Here is a 19192-nt window from a genome sequence, read left to right on the forward strand (position 1 = left end):
CCCGTAGTATGCGCTCCAGAAGATATATCTCACTGGTCATCCCCAAAGCCAACAGCTCCTTTGGCCGCCATTCCTTCCAGTTCTCTGCTGCCAATGACTGGAAGAACTACAAAAATCTCTGAAGCTGGAGACGCTTATCTCCCTCATTAACTTTAAGCATCAGTTGTCAGAGCAGCTTACTGATCACTGCACCTGTACACAGCCCATCTGTAATTAGCCCACCCAACTACCTCATCCCCATATTGTTATTTATTTTGCTAATTTGCACCCCAGTATCTCTATTTGCACATCATCTTCTGCACATCTATCACTCCAGTGTTAGTGCAAAATAATTACAATTTAGTATTATGGCCTATTTATTGCCATACCTCCATAATTTACTACAGTTGCACACACTGTATATAGATTTTCTATTGTGTTATTGACTGTACGTTTTTGTTTATACCATATGTAATTCTGTGTTGTTTTTAGCGCACTGCTTTGCTTTATCTTGGCCAGGTCGCAGTTGTAAATGAGAACTTGTTCTCAACTGGCCTACCTGGTTATATAAAGGTGAAATAAAAAAATAGAAAACTGGAACAAATCAGCTTTGGACATGGAGAAGCGTGGAAGGAGTCAACCGTGGGGGAAGTTAGTAAAAATGGACACTCAATCTGAAGTATTGCTTGTCAACAGGGAATGCACTGTCGGGCGACGAAAAGGTAAAATTACTATCCCACACAGTGACACTAACACAGTTACTTCACCATATTGTTAGCTGAGTTTCTCAACTCCATGATATGTAACGTTAGCTACTTGTACATATCGTGGAGTTGAGAAACTCCGCTACCATATTGTAGGCTAATTTATGAAAGAAATAGAAAGTTATGCGGTAGGACAATAACTAACAATTATCTATAAATTGTCTACCAAAATGCCATGTTATAAATATTAATGATTATTGCTTGCACATTCATAATGTGTAAATAACTTCTATAAGACACAAACTTTTCATAAAAGTGTGTGTTTTAAAAAAAAAAAAAATAGTTGAACACTTTTAATTAAGTGTATGTTGCTTGTTTTGAGGATCTTGTTTATAAATGTCTTGATGTTTATAGACAAATACCATATCCTAGACGTGAGAGCCGGGCAGTGTCTGGGCTCTTTAATAAAAACCAGTTAATTCAAGGCACAATACCCCTAGTCTTTAGTTCACCAAACTTAGACACCCCCTCTGATGATAACAAAGCCGTCTATTGAGAACGTGTGCAGAATATTAAGTAGGCTAGTTTATTGTATGTTTTTTGCCCAAGGAAAGGTTATATCTCCTAGGTTTCTGTCTGTGTCTTTCTGCTCTCTTATATCGAGTTCCAGGAGTCTGCTTTCCAGTACAAAGAGACTGAGCCTAATGAGATAGTATGTTATGCAGCGCCCACAATATGGTATAAAAGAAGAAGAGGAATGCATCAACAATAAATCAGCATAGTCGTACAATCTAAATGTGATATTTCCAAGCCCACTCGTGAAGATATCATCAGCCATGTGGCCATTGCCTAAATACTTGTTTTCCTGCTATTTTTAAAATAGGTAATGAGTAGGCCCTAACTGTTCTTGTTTACAGTAACATGACGTAAACAAAATGATGCTTTTTACATACAATATAGCACAAACAGTAGCCTAGCGTATGAGAAAATCAAGCTTCTTCAAGACATGTTGAAAATAGTCGTCATCGACTATGTTGTGATTTTCTTTGCATTTTATTAACCATAATTTAACTTTTTATTTCACCAGGCTGTGATCTTTCCTTTCCTTCTAACAAACTGGTCTCAGGGGATCACTGTAAGATAGTGCAAGATAAGAGCTCAGGGTTGGTGTGGCTGGAGGACACGAGGTATGAAGGGAGTCTCTTTTTTTCTTCAAGTACTGTATAGCCTATAGGCTCAATGTAGGTCCATTTGTCAAGCATCAACTGATCAATTATGAATGTATAACAATGCGATAATATGATAATGTAGAGCATTTTGCTTCTTAGTTAATTACCGGTAGGCTAAATAGATTTTAACCTGGGTTTATGTTTTATTGTTATAGGAAAATGTATTATGCAGATTGTCTTTGTTTGTAATCCTGTTTGTAGTGACTGATCAGTGTATTTCATGGTGGATTGAACATATCTCTGCCTGCCCAGCACTGCACATCACAGTGTAGTCTAATTTTCAGTGTAAAGCAACCAGCTGGCAAATGGCACTAACCATCAATTAAAGAGGTTGTGTTTTACCATGCGCTAATAAGTCAGCAAGGTGAAAGGCATCTTCTCTACGCGCATTTCTCTACTGTACACGCATACTGCATTAAGGCGTCCGCATACATGGGTTCGGTTTGCTGCTAGCAGAACTTGGCTAGGCGACGTGAATGTCTGTGCTCGCGTACTTCCTTAAAATACCTTCGGTTGAAAATAAACCAGAAAAAAGCGGCAATATTACTGTTTGTCCCTCTTGAAACTCCATGGCAACATGTACACTTCCTCAGAATAGTCTGAATTAATCTAAGATAACTCAAGAAATCTATAATTAATTTTGACGTTTTTGCCGAAGAGGTCTTAGTCGTGCAATTTTACATCTAACTAAGATGTTTGGTGCAGTATTTCTGAAGTAATAAAACTAGTTGTCTGTCGTTGAATGACAACAAACACTTTATTGAAGAATCCCTACTGTTGACCAATCACCGAAGGGGCGTACACTTCGGCTACCAATCTTTGACAAGCCTTAAGATAAAAATGTGTGTGCTCGAACAGCCGAAAAAACCCTGCCAAACGCGGCCGGAAATCCAAAACTTCACAAAATGTAGTCATAATACAGTGGCTTGCGAAAGTATTCACCCCCTTGGCATTTTTCCTATTTTGTTGCCTTACAACCTGGTTTGTATCATTTGATTTACACAACATGCCTACCACTTTGAAGATGCAAAATATTTTTTATGTGTGAAACAAACAAGAAATGAGACAACATGAGCGTGCATAACTATTCACCCCCACAAAGTCAATACTTTGTAGAGCCACATTTTACAGCAATTACAGCTGCAAGTCTCTTGGGGTTTGTCTCTATAAGCTTGACACATCTAGCCACTGGGATTTTTGCCCATTCTTCAAGGCAAAACTGCTCCAGCTCCTTCAAGTTGGATGGGTTCCGCTGGTGTACAGCAATCTTTAAGTCATACCACAGATTCTCAATTGGATTCCAAGACATTTAAATGTTTCCCCTTAAGCCACTCGAGTGTTGCTTTAGCAGTATGCTTAGGGTCATTGTCCCGCTGGAAGGTGAACCTCCGTCCCAGTCTCAAATCTCTGAAAGACTGAAACAGGTTTCCCTCAAGAATTTCCCTGTATTTAGCGCCTTCCATCATTCCTTCAATTCTGACAAGTTTCCCAGTCCCTGCCGATGAAAAACATCCCCACAGCATGATGCTGCCACCACCATGCTTCACTGTGGGGATGGTGTTCTCGGGGTGATGAGAGGTGTTGGGTTTGCGTCAGACATAGCGTTTTCCTTGATGGCCCAAAAAGCTCAATTTTTTGTCTCATCTGACCAGAGTACCTTCTTCCATATGTTTGGGGAGTCTCCCACATTCCCTTTGGCGAACACCAAATGTGTTTGCTTATTTTTTTCTTTAAGCAATGGCTTTTTTCTGGCCACTCTTCCGTAAAGCCCAGCTCTGTGGAGTGTACTGCTTAAAGTGGTCCTATGGACAGATACTCCAGTCTCTGCTGTGGATCTTTGCAGCCCTTCTGGGTTATCTTTGGTCTCTTTGTTGCCTCTCTGATTAATGCCCTTCTTGCCTGGTCTGTGAGTTTTGGTGGGCGGCCCTCTCTTGGCAGGTTTGTTGTGGTGAAATATTCTTTCAATTTTTTAATAATGGATTTAATGGTGCTCTGTGGGATGTTCAAAGTTTCTGATATTTTTTTATAACCCAACTATGATCTGTACTTCTCAACAACTTTATCCCTGACCTGTTTGGAGAGCTCCTTGGTCTTCATAGTGCCGCTTGCTTGGTGGTGCCCCTTGCTTAGTGGTGTTGCAGACTCTGGGGCCTTTCAGAACAGGTGTATACAGTTGAAGTCGGAAGTTTATATACACCTTAGCCAAATACATTTAAACTCATTTTTTCACAATTCCTTACATTTAATCCTAGTAAACATTCCCTGTTTTAGGTCACTTAGGATCACCACTTTATTTTAAGAATGTGAAATGTCAGAATAATAGTAGAGTGATTTTATTTCAGCTTTTATTTCTTTCATCACATTCCCAGTGGGTTAGAAGTTTACATACACTCAATTAGTATTTGGTAGCATTGCCTTTTTTAAATTGTTTAACTTGGGTCAAACGTTTTGGGTAGCCTTCCACAAGCTTCCCACAATAAGTTGGGTGAATTTTGGCCCATTCCTCCTGACAGAGCTGGTGTAACTGAGTCAGGTTTGTAGGCCTCCTTGCTCGCACACGCTTTTTCAGTTCTGCCCACAAATGTTCTATAGGATTGAGGTCAGGGCTTTGTGATGGCCACTCCAATACCTTGACTTTGTTGTCCTTAAGCCATTTTGCCACAACTTTTGAAGTATGCTTGGGGTCATTGTCCATTTGGAAGACCCATTTGCGACCAAGCTTTAACTTCCTGACTGATGTCTTGATATGTTGCTTCAATATATCCACATTTTTCCTCCAAACATAACGATGGTCATTATGGCCAAACAGTTCTATTTTTGTTTAATCAGACCAGAGGACCTTTCTCCATAAAGTAAGATCTTTGTCCCCATGTGCAATTGCAAGTCTGGCTTTTTTATGGAGGTTTTGGAGCAGTGGCTTCTTCCTTGCTGAGCGGCCTTTCAGGTTATGTCGATATAGGACTTGTTTTACTGTGGCTATAGATACTTTTGTACCTGTTTCATCCAGCATCTTCACAAGGTCCTTTGCTGCTGTTCTGGGATTGATTTGCACTTTTCGCACCAAAATACGTTCATCTCTAGGAGACAGAACGCGTCTCCTTCCTGAGCGGTATGACGGCTGCGTGGTCCCATGGTGTTTATACTTGCGTACTATTGTTTGTACAGATGAACGTGGTACCTTAAGGCGTTTGGAAATTGCTCCCAAGGATGAACCAGACTTGTGGAGGTCAACAATCTTTTTTCTGAGGTCTTGGCTGTTTTCTTTTGATTTTCCCATGATGTCAAGCAAAGAGGCACTGAGTTTGAAGGTAGGCCTTGAAATACATCCACAGGTACACCTCCAATTGACTCAAATGATGTCAATTATCCTATCAGAAGCTTTTAAAGCCATGACATCATTTTCTGGAATTTTCCAAGCTGTTTATATGCACAGTCAACTTAGTGTATGTAAACTTCTGACCCACTGGAATTGTGATACAGTGAAATAATCTGTCTGTAAACAATTGTTGGAAAAGTTGCTTGTGTCATGTACAAAGTAGATGTCCTAACCGACTTGCCAAAACTATAGTTTGTTAACAAGAAATTTGTGGAGTGGTTGAAAAACAAGTTTTAATGACTCCAACCTAAGTGAATGTAAACTTCCGACTTCAACTGTATATACTGAGATCATTTGACACTTAGATTGCACACAGGTGGACTTTATTTAACTAATTATGTGACTTCTGAAGGTAATTGGTTGCACCAGATCTTATTTAGGGGCTTCATAGCAAAGGGGGTGAATACATATGCACGCACCACTTTTCCGTTATTTATTGTTTTCGATTTTTTTTTTTTAAACAAGTTATTTTTTTCCTGTTTCACCAATTTTGATTACGTTGTGTATGTCCGTTACATGAAAGCCAAATAAAAATCCATTTTAAATTACAGGTTGTAATGCAACAAAATAGGAAAAACGCCATGGGGGGTGAATACTTTTGCACTGTATATGCGTGAACTTTTTCGACTGGGAAGCATACAGTAAGCTTTAGGCTTTACATCATTGAGCACAGTGGCAGCTCGAACTGTTTTGCTCCTGAATATTGTGGATACCTTTCCAATAAAAAGATGGAATGTGACAGTGTAGTATCTCAATAGTGTAGGATACGATTCCATCCCTATATATCCCATGAAGAGAAGCTACTATTTAATCAATGCACTGTTCATTGTTACTATAGTAATAACTGCAGCAAAGTTTTTCTAGCTAGCTAAAACTGAGACACAGTCCTCTCTAGTCTTGGATTTCTTCCAAGGCTGCTGATTGAATACAATGACAGACCAGTGTTTTTGTTTTGTTTTTCACACCTCTAGCACCAATGGTACAGTGATTAACATGTCCAAGCTGGTGAAGAAGCAGATTCATATGCTGCAGAATGGAGACGTCATCTACTTTGTATACAGGAAAAACGAACCAGGGCAAAGTACGTTTTTTCCAATATTGATTGGGGTGTTTCGCTCTGTCATTTTTGTAGGGGTTTATGCATTTATTGTTAGGGCAAATTAAGTCTGAATTTTAATGCAGAAATTAAAAACTTTTAAAGCCTTTTTAAACCACCAATACACTACAAGTTTGCATTTTCTGCTGTGCAGGAATTTTCTTGCAACAACAGGGTGATCAAATTTAAGATCCATCTGTAAATGTATAAAGAACCCTTTTGGGAGTATTGTAGCTAAGCTGTAGAAAGAATATAACCTGTTCCTTATTTTCTTCAGAAAGTGTGTATAAATGAGTAATGCATAGGGTTGCAAAGTGAGAGTATGTAAATAGTAACTTTCTAAGTTTACCACTAAACTACTGGAATTTTGAAAACTTTCTGGATTTTATGGAATTTATATAACATGTAAAATATATAAAATAAGATCATTTTAATATAACAAATAGAATGACACAAAGCATTATCCTAAATATAACCCATCAACTTAGTGAAAACCGTTCGTGTTTAATATGAGGGTTTCAGCTTGAAATATATTTTTTTTTTAACACACTTATTTATTTTACTATGTCTTTGTTGTAAATGTTTTGGTGCCAAACTGGTTGTGGAAAAAATATCAATAGTTGGAAGACTTGCAGAGTTAATTGAAAATGATGCCATTGTTGATTAGATGCTTCTTTTTTTTTTTAATTAGGCAATTTTCTCTTTAACCATATGGAGTATCCACTAGAAAGTCATGGACAATATGAACACTTATATAAAGATGAAAAAAATGAATATTCTATATAAATAAATATTTTAAAAAAATTGTGAAGTTATTCACACCAAAGTTACAATAGATTGCCATAGACCAGGGCACCAGGTAGCCTAGCGGTTAAAGCGTTGGGCCAATTACCGGTAGTTTTGCAACCCTAGTAGTGCATAGTGCACGCCATTGTTAAGCATTGTCGAGGAGCGTTAGCAAGTAAGCATCTCACTGTACCATGTGCACGTGACCAATAAACGTTGATTTGATTTAGTGCATACAGGTCTTTTAGGCCACTTGTTTTCCTGTGTACCTTCCAGTGCTGCCAACTTGGTTATATAATGCATACTGTACACAGTGAACTTGCATAATGTGTGTAAACTGAGTTGGACAAGTTGGCCAAGAATGACCTATCAAAGGAAGAGTAATATTTTCCCTTTTTGGGGATATTTCATAAATTGTTCACAAACTTTTGCCTCAATAATAATTTGTGTGTCCCTTTTTTGGGAAATGTGTCTTGCATCTCACCAAACAACAACACAGCATCACCAATAGGTACATAAATGCATACATAAATCACAAGCAATAACTACAGCAGACAACACGTGGATACAGTTCATAATTTAGTTAGGGTTGAGCAGTTATTTATTCAATTGACTTATACTGGTGGGAGTGAAATGATTTCTAGGCTCTGGCGGTTTTGTGAAGGGTTTTATAAAGATGGACTCTGTATCGGCGGCCTGAAGGTATGAGCTGGTACTCCTGCTGGTTGAGTGGGTGTGTCAGGTTGGTGGCAATTTCGCTCCTGCCCACCACTCTCTCCAAGAACTGCACTTCCATTTTCTTGAGATTAACTCTGATTTGCTTGACAGCTTTACTATTTTGTGTAGTTGTTTTTTATTTGCAATGAATATCTGATTGTACCAGGCTTGGAAACAGAAAGTGAGAACACTTTGAACAATTGATGTGTAGAATGTGGTTGATATACTTTTATTGACCTGATATTTATTGAATATCCTCATGAAATACTGCCGTTGTTGTATATCTGTTGTCTGTTTGCAGTCACGTGCTCAACTGATTTTATATTTGTTCTGAGTCAATATGGATGGGCCTGGTGTCGTCTTTTTAATAGTTCAGAAGTTTCATTTCCTTGTTTTGTTTTTTCTCATGAAGAATGAGTCGTCTGTTTTTTCAAGTGAGTAAAGTATAACAATGGTGTGCAATCTCTTGCTCCTATAGACATTGCCTACATGTATCAGACCATAAAACCAGAGAGGACATTCTCACAAGACACAATTGGTAAGTAGAAAATACCCAAATCAATGTGATATTTGACTGCTAACTCTTAATTAGCTTGTTTGTTGCTTACCACCCTTTCTCACCATGTCAGGTGGTGCCACCAGATGCTCAGTAATGCAGCAGAAAGCCCAGACCTTCCCTGTTACCGCAGCAGTGTGTGTGTCTGTGGAGCCATTCCTTGTTGGACCTCCACGGGAGCAGCAGGCCTTGGAGGAACCCAAGCCCTCCACCTCCTCCCACCTCCTCCACACAGTCTCCTCCTCCACAGCCTGTTCCTCTGCAGCCTCCCTCCTGCACTCCTCTGCCTTAGGTAGGCTTTCCACCTGGCCTTCACTTGCTCTTTATGGTGCTCATTGAGGGGGGAGCAGGGACTGGGAAGTAAATCTATGTTTTGGTTAATTGTGAAGCCTGCCGCCTTCCCCCTCAAATTCTTGGACCAGTATAGCATGGTCTCCCCTTAATTGTGCCAGCTTTGTTCACTCTCCCTTACCTCTTTAAAAATCCCCAAATTCAAGGACAGCTCTCAAATAAAATAAAATTGTATTTATCACATACACGTGTTTAGCAGATGTTATAGCGGGTGTAGCGAAATGCTTGTGCTTCTAGCTCTGACAGTGCAGTAATATCTAACAATTTCACAACATATACCCAATACACACAAAACTAGTAAGGAATGGGATTTAAGAATATATACATATATGGACAAGCAATGACAGAGCGGCATGGACTAAGATACAGTAGAATATTATAGAAATGAATGCAGTATATACATATGAGATGAGTAATGCAAGATATGTAAACATTATTAAAGTGACTAGTGTTCCATTTCTTAAAGTGGCCAGTGATTTCAATAGGCAGCAGCAGCCTCTAATGTGCTAGTGATGGCTATTTAACAGTCTGATGGCCTTGAGTTAGAAGCTGTTTTTCATTCTCTCGGTCCCAGCTTTGATGCACCTGTACTGACCTCGCCTTCTGGATGATAGCGGGGTGAACAGGCAGTGGCTCGGGTGGTTGATGTCCTTGATGATCTTTTTGGCCTTCCTGTGACATCGGGTGCTGTATGTGTCATGGAGGGCGGGTAGGTTGCCCCCGGTAATGCGTTCGGCAGACCGCACCACCCTCTGGAGAGCCCTGCGGATGTGGGTGGTGCAGTTGCCGTACCAGGTGGAGATACAGCCCGACAGGATGCTCTCAATTGTGCATCTGTAAAAGTTTGAGAGTTTTAGGTGCTAAGACGAATTTCTTCAGTCTCCTGAGGTTGAAGAGGCTCTGTTGCGCCTTCTTCACCACACTGTTTGCGTGGGTGGACCATTTCAGTTTGTCGGTGACGTGTACGCCAAGGAACCTGAAGCTTTCCACCTTCTCCACTGCGGTCCCGTCGATGAGGATAGGGGGGTGCACCTTCTGCTGTTTCCTGAAGTCCACGATCATCTCCTTTGTTTTGTTAATGTTGAGTGAGAGGTTATTTTCCTGGCACCACACTCCCAGAGCCCTCACCTCCTCCCTGTAGGCGGTCTCGTCATTGTTGGTAATCAAGCCTACGACTGTTGTGTCGTCTACAAACTTGATGATTTGAGTTGGAGGTGTGCTTGGCCACGCAGTCATGGGTGAACAGGGAGTACAGGAGGGGGCTGAGCACGCACCCTTGTGGGGCCCCAGTGTTGAGGATCAGCGAAGTGGAGATGTTGTTTCATACCTTCACCACCTGGGGGCGGCCCGTCAGGAAGTCCAGGACCCAGTTGCACAGGGCGGGGTTCAGACCCAGGGCCTCAAGCTTAATGATGAGCTTGGAGGGTACTATGGTGTTGAATGATGAGCTATAGTCAATGAACAGCATTCTTACATGGGTATTCCTCTTGTCCAGATGGGATAGGGCAGTGTGATGGCGATTGCATCGTCTGTGGATCTATTGGGGTGGTATGCAAATTGGAGTGGGTCTAGGGTGACAGGTAAGGTAGAGGTGATATGATCCTTGACTAGTCTCTCAAAGCACTTCATGATGACAGAGGTGAGTGCTACAGGGCGATAGTCATTTAGTTCAGTTACCTTTGCTTTCTTGGGTACAGGAACAATGGTGGCCATCTTGAAGCATGTGGGAACAGCAGACTGGGAAAGGGAGGGATTGAATATGTAAACATATTCCGTAAACACACCAGCCAGCTGGTCTGCGCATGCTCTGAGGACGTGGCTAGGGATGCCGTCTGGGCCGGCAGCCTTGCGGGGATTAACATGCTTAAATGTCTTAATCACGTCGGCCATGGAGAAGGAGAGGCCTTGGTAGTGGGCCTCGTCAGTGGCACTGTGTTATCCTCAAAGCGGGTGAAGAAGGGGTTTAGCTTGTCTGGAAGCGAGGTGTCGGCGACGTGGCTGGTTTTCCTTTTGTAGTCCGTGATTGTCTGTAGACCCTGCCACATACGTCTCGTGTCTGAGCCGTTGAATTGCGACTCCACTTTGTCTCTATACTGATGTTTTGCCAGTTTAATTGCCTTGTGGAGTGAGTAGCTACACTGTTTGTATTCTGCCATATTCCCAGTCACCTTGCCATGGTTGAATGCGGTGGTTCGCGCTTTCAGATTTGCGCGAATGCTGCCATCTATCCACGGTTTCTGGTTATGGTAGGTTTTAATAGTCACAGTGGGCACAACATCACCTATACACTTCCTGATAAACTCAGTCACCATTTCAGTGTATTCGTTTTAAATTATTTCCTGAAGCTACCCAGAACATATCCCAGTCCGCGTGATCAAAACAATCTTGAAGCGTGGATTCCGATTGTTCAGACCAGCGTTGAATAGTCCTTAGCACGGCTACTTCCTGTTTTAGTTTCTGCCTATAGGAAGGGAGAAGCAAAATTGAGTCGTGATCAGATTTGCCGAAAGGAGGGCGGGGGAGGGCCTTAAAACCATCCCGGAAGTTCGAATAGCAATGGTCGAGGATTTTAGCAGCGTGAGTGCAACAGTCGAGATGTTGATAGAACTTCGGCAGCCTAGTCCTCAAATTTGCTTTGTTAAAATCCCCGGCTACAATAAATGCAGCCTCAGGATATGTGGTTTCCAGTTTGCATAAGATCCAGTGAAGTTCTTTGAGGGCCGTCGTGGTATCGGCTTGAGGGGGGATATACACGGCCGTGACTATAACCAAATAAAATTATCTTGGGAGATAATACGGTCGGCATTTGATTGTGAGATATTCTAGGTCGGATGAACAGAAGGACTCGAGTTCCTCTGTTACTACAATTACACCATGAGTTGTTAATCATGAAACACACACCTCCGCCCTTCTGCTTTCCGGAGAGCTATTTATTCCTGTCTGCGCGATGAACTGAGAACCCATCTGGCTGGACCGATTCCGACAGAATATCCCAAGAGAGCCATGTTTCCGTGAAACAGAGTATGTTACAGGCCTTGATGTCTCTCTGGAAGGAAATCCTTGCCCGTAGTTCGTCGAGCTTGTTAACCAAAGACTGAACATTAGCGAGTAGAATACTTGGAAGCGGTGGGTGGTGTGCGCGCCTCCTAAGTCGAACCAGCAGGCCGCACCGAGTGCCTCTCCTCCGCCGGCGATGTTTTGGGTCAGCCGCTGGAATCAGTTCAGTTGCCCTGGAGAGAGCAAACAAAGGATCTGCTTCGGGAAAGTCGTATTCCTGGTCGTAATGCTGGTGAGTTACCGCCGCTCTGATCTCCAATAGTTTTTCCCGGCTGTATGTAATGATGCAAAACACTTACTGAGCTAATAATGTTTTTAAAAAATACATAAAAAAACTAAATACTGCAAAGTTTCCTAAGAGCTAGTCGCGAGGCCGCCAGCTTCGTCGGCGCCAGGTACCTACTACCCTCTGATATTATGCCAGACTTTTATGATCAGACTTTTATGATTACTACTACTTGTAAATCTTCCCATATTCACAGACAGGCACAGATAACTGAATTTGCCCCAATCTCATGGGCTTTTGATCATTCTCTGTCTCATGTTCTGAGGGTCCTAAATGTTGTGCATCCTCTCTCCCTTCTGCTGCTGATGGCAAGGCTGGGCAGCACAACACTAACCTCTTCTGCTCAACAGACGCACGACAGACTGAAGCCCAGAACAGAGTCACAATGTTGTATAAGGAGGAGGGGGACATGGAGCCAGAGAGAAAGAGGAGGAAAACTGACAGTGCTGGTCAGTGCATTGTGTCATTACATTGTGGGATATTGACACTTGGTTGGTGACACTTGATTGTAACAGTGTTTCCCCCTTTCCCTTCCTAGATAAGGACTATGACTTTGGACTGCCACATACCTCCAGTATTGCGGTGGTCAGCCCCAGCCCAGCTAAGGCTTCTCTTATCAGAGATCTGTTGGGAAAAGCTGCTGTGACTGTGGAAGGAGCCAAGACTGACAAGATGGAAGAGTCACTCACCTGTGTCATCTGTCAGGACCTACTTCATGACTGTGTCAGGTACAGCAAGACTCTACCTACTGCTACTACATTAGAAAATAGGCCCACTCCTCTTGTTTCATTGCTTGTGGCTCCTCGCAGTAGATGAACATGGCAATGTTTCAATAAATATAATATATCAAGAGTCGTAATAACAAAACACATTTTATAATTCCTACTAATTCTAATTCCGTTCTATAAGACAGAAAGCTGCCTCTACTGCGTGTTTCATAGTTCATGTGATCAGCTCCCTGTGTGTCCCCCATGCAGCCTGCAGCCCTGTATGCACACCTTCTGTGCTGCGTGTTACTCTGACTGGATGGAGCGTTCGTCTCTCTGCCCCACCTGCCGTTGCCCTGTAGAGAGGATCCGCAAGAACCACATCCTCAACAACCTGGTGGAGGCCTACCTTATCCAACACCCAGGTTTGTATCCAATCTGCCCTACTCTACCCTTGTACCCCCATAAACACTACTGGGGATAGTGACCAGCTCTTCCCCATGTTAAACTCGTTATTTGTGTCTACGTCTTGTCTGTGTCTCCTTGTCTTTTGTGCCTTGCCCCAAATATCTACTGATTTTAGGCTTTTCTTTGTATCTCTTGTTGTGTGGATGGACCCAAATAAATCATGGAAATGTTGACCCTGTGTCCACAGAGAAGTGTCGTAGTGAGGAGGACCTGAAGAGCATGGACAGCCGGAACAAGATAACTCGGGACATGCTGCAGCCAAAGATTGAGCGTTCCTTCTCTGATGAAGAGGGCAGCTCCGATTATCTCTTTGAGCTCTCCGACAATGACAGTGACACCTCCGATATTGGGTCAGACATAAGAGTAGCTGTGTGTGACCATTTCTGTGACCGTATGTGTGACCAAGAGTGTGTGGTAGGGCTGTGGCGGTCACGAAATGTAGTCAGCCGGTGATTGTCAAGTAAATAACTGCCGGCCTCACATTAATTAACATAAACACATTTGGCATCTCCTGGCTTCCACATATAGCCTACAAGCCACCGATGCAGACCTTTGGAACATCTACATAAAAAAAGGCTAATAAATCCATGTAATGTAGCCTACACCTTCACAATAAATCAATTTTCATTGATGTCAGAGTGATTAGAGGGACAATAGTGCTGAGTACTAGGCAGTTAGCAAGTTTGGTAGGCTACTAATGACCATCAGCAGCATCAGAGCTTGGAGAAGTCTAATTACCGTGACTCAACGTTCACGTGGAATTTGACTGCCTTCATGACTCGTGACTGCCAGTGTGGCGGTAATATGGTCACTGCAACAACCCTAGTGTGTGGTTTGTTTTTCTCCCTATTAAACATTCTTCCTGTTGTTGTGTGTCCACAGCCAGCCCTTTGTGATGTGCAGACAGTGTCCAGGCTACAGGAAGGAGGTCTGCCAAGTTCTGTGGGCCACAGGACCAGCTCCTCTAGGACCAGCACCACCAACCCCTGAGGATAGGGCAGGGATACCCCCTGGGGCCGGGGCATTATCAACATGCTCTGATGTCCCCACTACAGGTATTGAACTATGTGCCCATCTGTTGCTCATGGTAACGGATTACATTTATGTAATGCTTTTATATCTGATATGTAAGCGTTCTATGTTGTGTTGGTTGATTAGGGAGTTATGACAACACAATGTAGTGCACTTACAGATCAAATTAACTATCAATATGTTGCACTCACCTGGACAATGAAAGAGAATGCTTGTAGTGCTATTTTGACCATCTGCAGATTCTGTAAGGATAGTACAGTGTGCAGCCTTCAGGACCTTGACCCAGAGGACATGTCTCTCTGTGTCCTGTCCTCCACCTGCAGCTCCTCAGGATTACACCTGTCCTCCTCTGGGCAGCCATGTAATCTGCACATGCTGCCTGCAGCCCATGCCAGACCGCCGCGCCGAGCTCATTGGCCAGCATCTCTCTGCTCAGCAATGTGAGTGGCCCGCAGGCCTGTCAGTCAATGTTAATGTCCCAATGGCAAGGCTGCTTTGGCTGAATGTGCTGATGGGTGTGGTTCTTTGTGTTGGCCAGGTGTGGCGTGCCTGCGGCCCTTCTGCCACATGTACTGGGGCTGCCAGAGGATCGGCTGTCAAGGCTGCCTAGCACGTTTCAGTGGTGCGTCTCTGCTCTAGTACTCCTAGATTTACTAAGCACTTCCACTGTTTCAAAGTTTGTCACTAATATTTTCAACAGTAACTAAAGCATTCAAGGTTGAACAAAAAGGTAATTTAAGGTTAAAAGAATTGGTATCAAGTTGTAGTACTTGATCGCAAATAAGGTTTGACCATATTGACCATAGTAGATAAACAGGTAGAAACTTCGCACTGGGCTGATTTAATGGCAAGTTAAACAGTGCTTTTGAGGGATTCCTGAGGTAACACTATCATTGCGGTTAGTTTATTGACAATAGTGGTGGAAATTTACCAAGATATTGCCTGTATCGTCCCTATGTCTTACACATAATATAACATGTTTACCAGTATGAGAAATATAATATACATGTCTTCGTCCACAGAACTCAACCTTACAGACAAATGCCTGGATGGTGTTCTGAACAGCAATAACTATGAATCAGAGATCCTCCAGGTACTTCTACTGTTTTAGTCCATGAATAGTCTTAATCTGTGTCTGGGAATTGGGAAACCGGCTCCTGGTTACATAACCCAGTTTAAGTGAATGTATTTCCTTTGCATTTGTTTAACTTCTCTACTACAGTGATCACTAACGTCTAATATATAACCTGTCATCCTTCCTCCTTTATAGAGTTACTTGTCAGCCAGGGGGATGTCGTGGAGGGACATGCTACAGGAGGGTCTTCAGGGCCTGCAACAGGGAACCTTCTATCTGTCTGGTCAGTCTGACACTATCCTCTTCACCTCACATAAAGCTTGAGATTGAAGCATTCCAGGTTGTCTTTTTTGCAGTTGCACATCTCAGAAAAGTTCTACGTCATATAAATGTGCTTCCTGAGACACCATTTCCCGGTCTTTTATCGCCATATCTCGTAACTGCAAAAACGATGAGCTGTAACCACCTTTAAGCTGCCAATCTTGAACATGGTTCTCAGTCCTACTGACAGTGCAGAGCGTCCTTCCAACTCACTTTGGGACACACTAGTAACTCTCTTTCTCTCCACTTCTTGTATCCCAGATTATCGCATCAACAGTAACGCCATACTGTGTTTCTGCTGTGGCCTGCGAGCCTTCGGGGAGCTGGCCTACAAATACAGACAGAACATCCCTGCCTCTGCACTTCCTGGTGAGCGAGAGCAGCCTCTAACTCAGCGATTCCCAAACTAGGGGTCGCAAATGAAAATGGGGTCGCCTGATATGGAAATGGGGTCGCGGGAGAATTTCCAAAATCCTGAGGATTTTTTAATATACAGTACCAGTCAAAAGTTTGGACACACCTACTCATTCCAGGGTTTTTCTTTATTTCTACATTGTAGAAGAATAATAATAATAATAATAGTGTTGAACAAATCAAACTATATTTTATATTTCAGATTCTTCAAATAGCCACCCTTTGTCTTGATGACAGCTTTGTACACTTTTGGCGTTCTCTCAACCAGCTTCACCTGGAATGCTTTTCTAACAGTCTTGAAGGAGTTCCCACATATGCTGAGCACTTGTTGGCTGCTTTTCCTTCACTCTGCCGTCCGACTCATCCCAAATCATCTCAATTGGGTTGAGGTCGGGGGATTGTGGAGGCCAGGTCATCTGATGCAGCACTCCATCACTCTCCTTCTTGGTAAAAAAAGCCCTTACACAACCTGGAGGTGTGTTGGGTCATTATCCTGTTGAAAAACAAATGATAGTCCCACTAAGGCCAAACCAGATGGGATGGCGTATCGCTGCAGAATGCTGTGGTAGCCATGCTGGTTAAGTGTGCCTTGAATTCTAAATAAATCCCTGACAGTGTCACCAGCAAAGCACCATCACACCACCTCCTCCATGCTTTACGGTGGAAAATACACATGCAGAGATCATCCGTTCACCCACACCGCGTCTCACAAAGACACGGCGGTTGGAACCAAAAATCTCCAATTTGGACTCCAGACCAAAGGACACATTTCCACCGGTCTAATGTCCGTTGCTCGTGTTTCTTGGCCCAAGCAAGTCTCTTCTTCTCATTGGTGTCCTTTAGTAGTGGTTTCTTTGCAGCAATTCGACCCATGAAGGCCTGATTCACACAGTCTCCTCTGAACAGTTGATGTTGAGATGTCTGTTACTTGAACTCTGTGAAGCATTTATTTGGGCAGCAATTTCTGAGGCTGGTAAATCCTAATGAATTTATCCTCTGCAGCAGAGGTAACTCTGTCTTCCATTCATGTGGCGGTCCTCATGAGAGCCAGTTTCATCATAGCGCTTGATGGTTTTTGTGACTGCACTTGAATAACTTTTCAAAGTTCTTGACATTTTCTGTATTGACTGACCTTCATGTCTTAAAGTAATGATGGACTGTCGTTTCTCTTTGCTTATTTGAGCTGTTCTTGCCATAATATGGACTTGGTCTTTTACCAAATAGAGCTATCTTCTGTATACCCCCCTACCTTGCCACAACACAATTGATTGGCTCAAACGCATTAAGAAGGAAAGACATTTCCTGTTAATTGAAATGCATTCCAGGTGACTACCTCATGAAGCTGGTTGAGAGAATGCCAATAGTGTGCAAAGCTGTCATCAAGGCAAAGGGTGGCTATTTGAAGAATCTCAAATATATAATATATTATGATTTGTTAAACACTTTTTTGTTATTTAATAGTTTTGATGTCTTCACTATTATTCTACAAAGTAGAAAATAGTAAAAAATTAAGAAAAACCCTGGAATGAGTGGGTGTGTCAACATTTGACTGGTTTTATATATATATATATATATATATACTACCGTTCAAAAGTTTGGGGTCACTTAGAAATGTCCTTGTTTTCCATGAAGACATACATGAAATGAGTTTGAATAGGAAATATTGCAAAATTAATAGGAAATGTAGTCATTGACTAGTAATGGTTTTTAGTATAAATTATAATTGTGTCCTTCAAACTTTGCTTTTGTCAAAGAATTCTCCATTTGCAGCAATTACAGCCTTGCAGACCTTTGGCATTCTAGTTGTCAATTTGTCGAGGTAATCTGAAGAGATTTCACCCCATGCTTCCTGAAGCACCTCCCACAAGTTGGATTGGCTTGATGGGCACTTCTTACGTACCATACGGTCAAGCTGCTCCCACAACAGCTCAATAGGGTTGAGATCCAGTGACTGTGCTGGCCACTCCATTATAGACAGAATACCAGCTGACTGCTTCTTCCCTAAATAGTTATTGCATAGTTTGGAGCTGTGCTTTGGGTCATTGTCTCCAATCAAGCGTCGTCCACAGGGTATGGCGTTGCAAAATGGAATGATAGCCTTCCTTCTTCAAGATCCCTTTTACCCTGTACAAATCTCCCACTTTAGCACCCCCAGACCATCACATTGCCTCCACCATGCTTGACAGATGGCATCAAGCACTCCTCCAGCATCTTTTCATTTGGTCTGCGTCTCACAAATGTTCTTCTTTGTGATCCGAACACCTCAAACTTCGATTCGCCTGTCCATAACACTTTTTTCCAATCTTCCTCTGTCCAGTGTCTGTGTTCTTTTCCCCATCTTAATCTTTTCTTGTTATTGGCCAGTCTGAGATATGGCTTTTTCTTTGCAACTCTGCCTAGAAGGTCAGCATCCCGGAGTCGCCTCTTCACTGTTGACGTTGAGACTGGTGTTTTGCAGGTACTATTTATGAAGCTGCCAGTTGAGGACCTGTGAGGTGTCTGTTTCTCAAACTAGACGCTAATGTGTTTGTCCTCTTGCTCAGTTGTGCACCGGGGCCTCCCACTCCTCTTTCTATTCTGGTTAGAGCCAGTTTGTGCTGTTCTGTGAAGGGAGTAGTACACAGCGTTGTATGAGATCTTTAGTTTCTTGGCAATTTCTCGCATGGAATAGCCTTCATTTCTCAGAACAAGAATAGACTGACAAGTTTCAGAATAAAGTTATTTGTTTCTGGCCATTTTGAGCTTGTAATCGAACCCACAACTGCTGATGCTCCAGATACTCAACTAGTCTCAAGAAGGCCAGTTTTATGCTTCTTTAATCAGCACAACAGTTTACAGCTGTGCTAACATAATTGCAAAAGGGTTTTCTAATGATCAATTAGCCTTTTTTAAATGATAAACTTGGATTAGCAAACACAACGTGCCATTGGAACACAGGACTGATGGTTGCTGATAATGGGCCTCTGTACGCCTATGTAGATATTCCATTAAAAATCAGACGTTTCCAGCTACAATAGCCATTTACAACATTAACAATG

General features: G+C 42.4%; 1 protein-coding gene across 5 annotated transcripts in view; it reads left to right on the forward strand.

The window, feature by feature from the left end:
- The window catches only part of LOC121530632 (E3 ubiquitin-protein ligase CHFR), a 35648-nt gene that overhangs the window by 764 nt on the left and 15692 nt on the right, over nucleotides 1-19192 (forward strand). For 2 of the 5 annotated variants that reach the window (XM_041835741.2, XM_041835742.2), the window contains exons 2-16: nucleotides 499-701; nucleotides 1771-1870; nucleotides 6260-6369; nucleotides 8366-8425; nucleotides 8517-8735; nucleotides 12488-12586; nucleotides 12676-12865; nucleotides 13115-13269; nucleotides 13500-13662; nucleotides 14195-14367; nucleotides 14668-14784; nucleotides 14883-14966; nucleotides 15367-15437; nucleotides 15615-15702; nucleotides 16002-16109. In XM_041835741.2, the coding sequence (XP_041691675.1) occupies nucleotides 596-701; nucleotides 1771-1870; nucleotides 6260-6369; nucleotides 8366-8425; nucleotides 8517-8735; nucleotides 12488-12586; nucleotides 12676-12865; nucleotides 13115-13269; nucleotides 13500-13662; nucleotides 14195-14367; nucleotides 14668-14784; nucleotides 14883-14966; nucleotides 15367-15437; nucleotides 15615-15702; nucleotides 16002-16109 (1843 nt within the window). In that variant the 5' untranslated portion in view covers nucleotides 499-595. Of the gene's footprint in view, nucleotides 1-498; nucleotides 702-1770; nucleotides 1871-6259; nucleotides 6370-8365; nucleotides 8426-8516; nucleotides 8736-12487; nucleotides 12587-12675; nucleotides 12866-13114; nucleotides 13270-13499; nucleotides 13663-14194; nucleotides 14368-14667; nucleotides 14785-14882; nucleotides 14967-15366; nucleotides 15438-15614; nucleotides 15703-16001; nucleotides 16110-19192 lie in introns of those variants that run through there. The other 3 variants (XM_041835743.2, XM_041835746.2, XM_041835745.1) reach the window with 2 other exon arrangements.

Source organism: Coregonus clupeaformis, chromosome 18 (genome assembly GCF_020615455.1).
Source record: "Coregonus clupeaformis isolate EN_2021a chromosome 18, ASM2061545v1, whole genome shotgun sequence".
In the NCBI taxonomy this organism is placed as follows: Eukaryota; Metazoa; Chordata; class Actinopteri; order Salmoniformes; family Salmonidae; genus Coregonus; species Coregonus clupeaformis.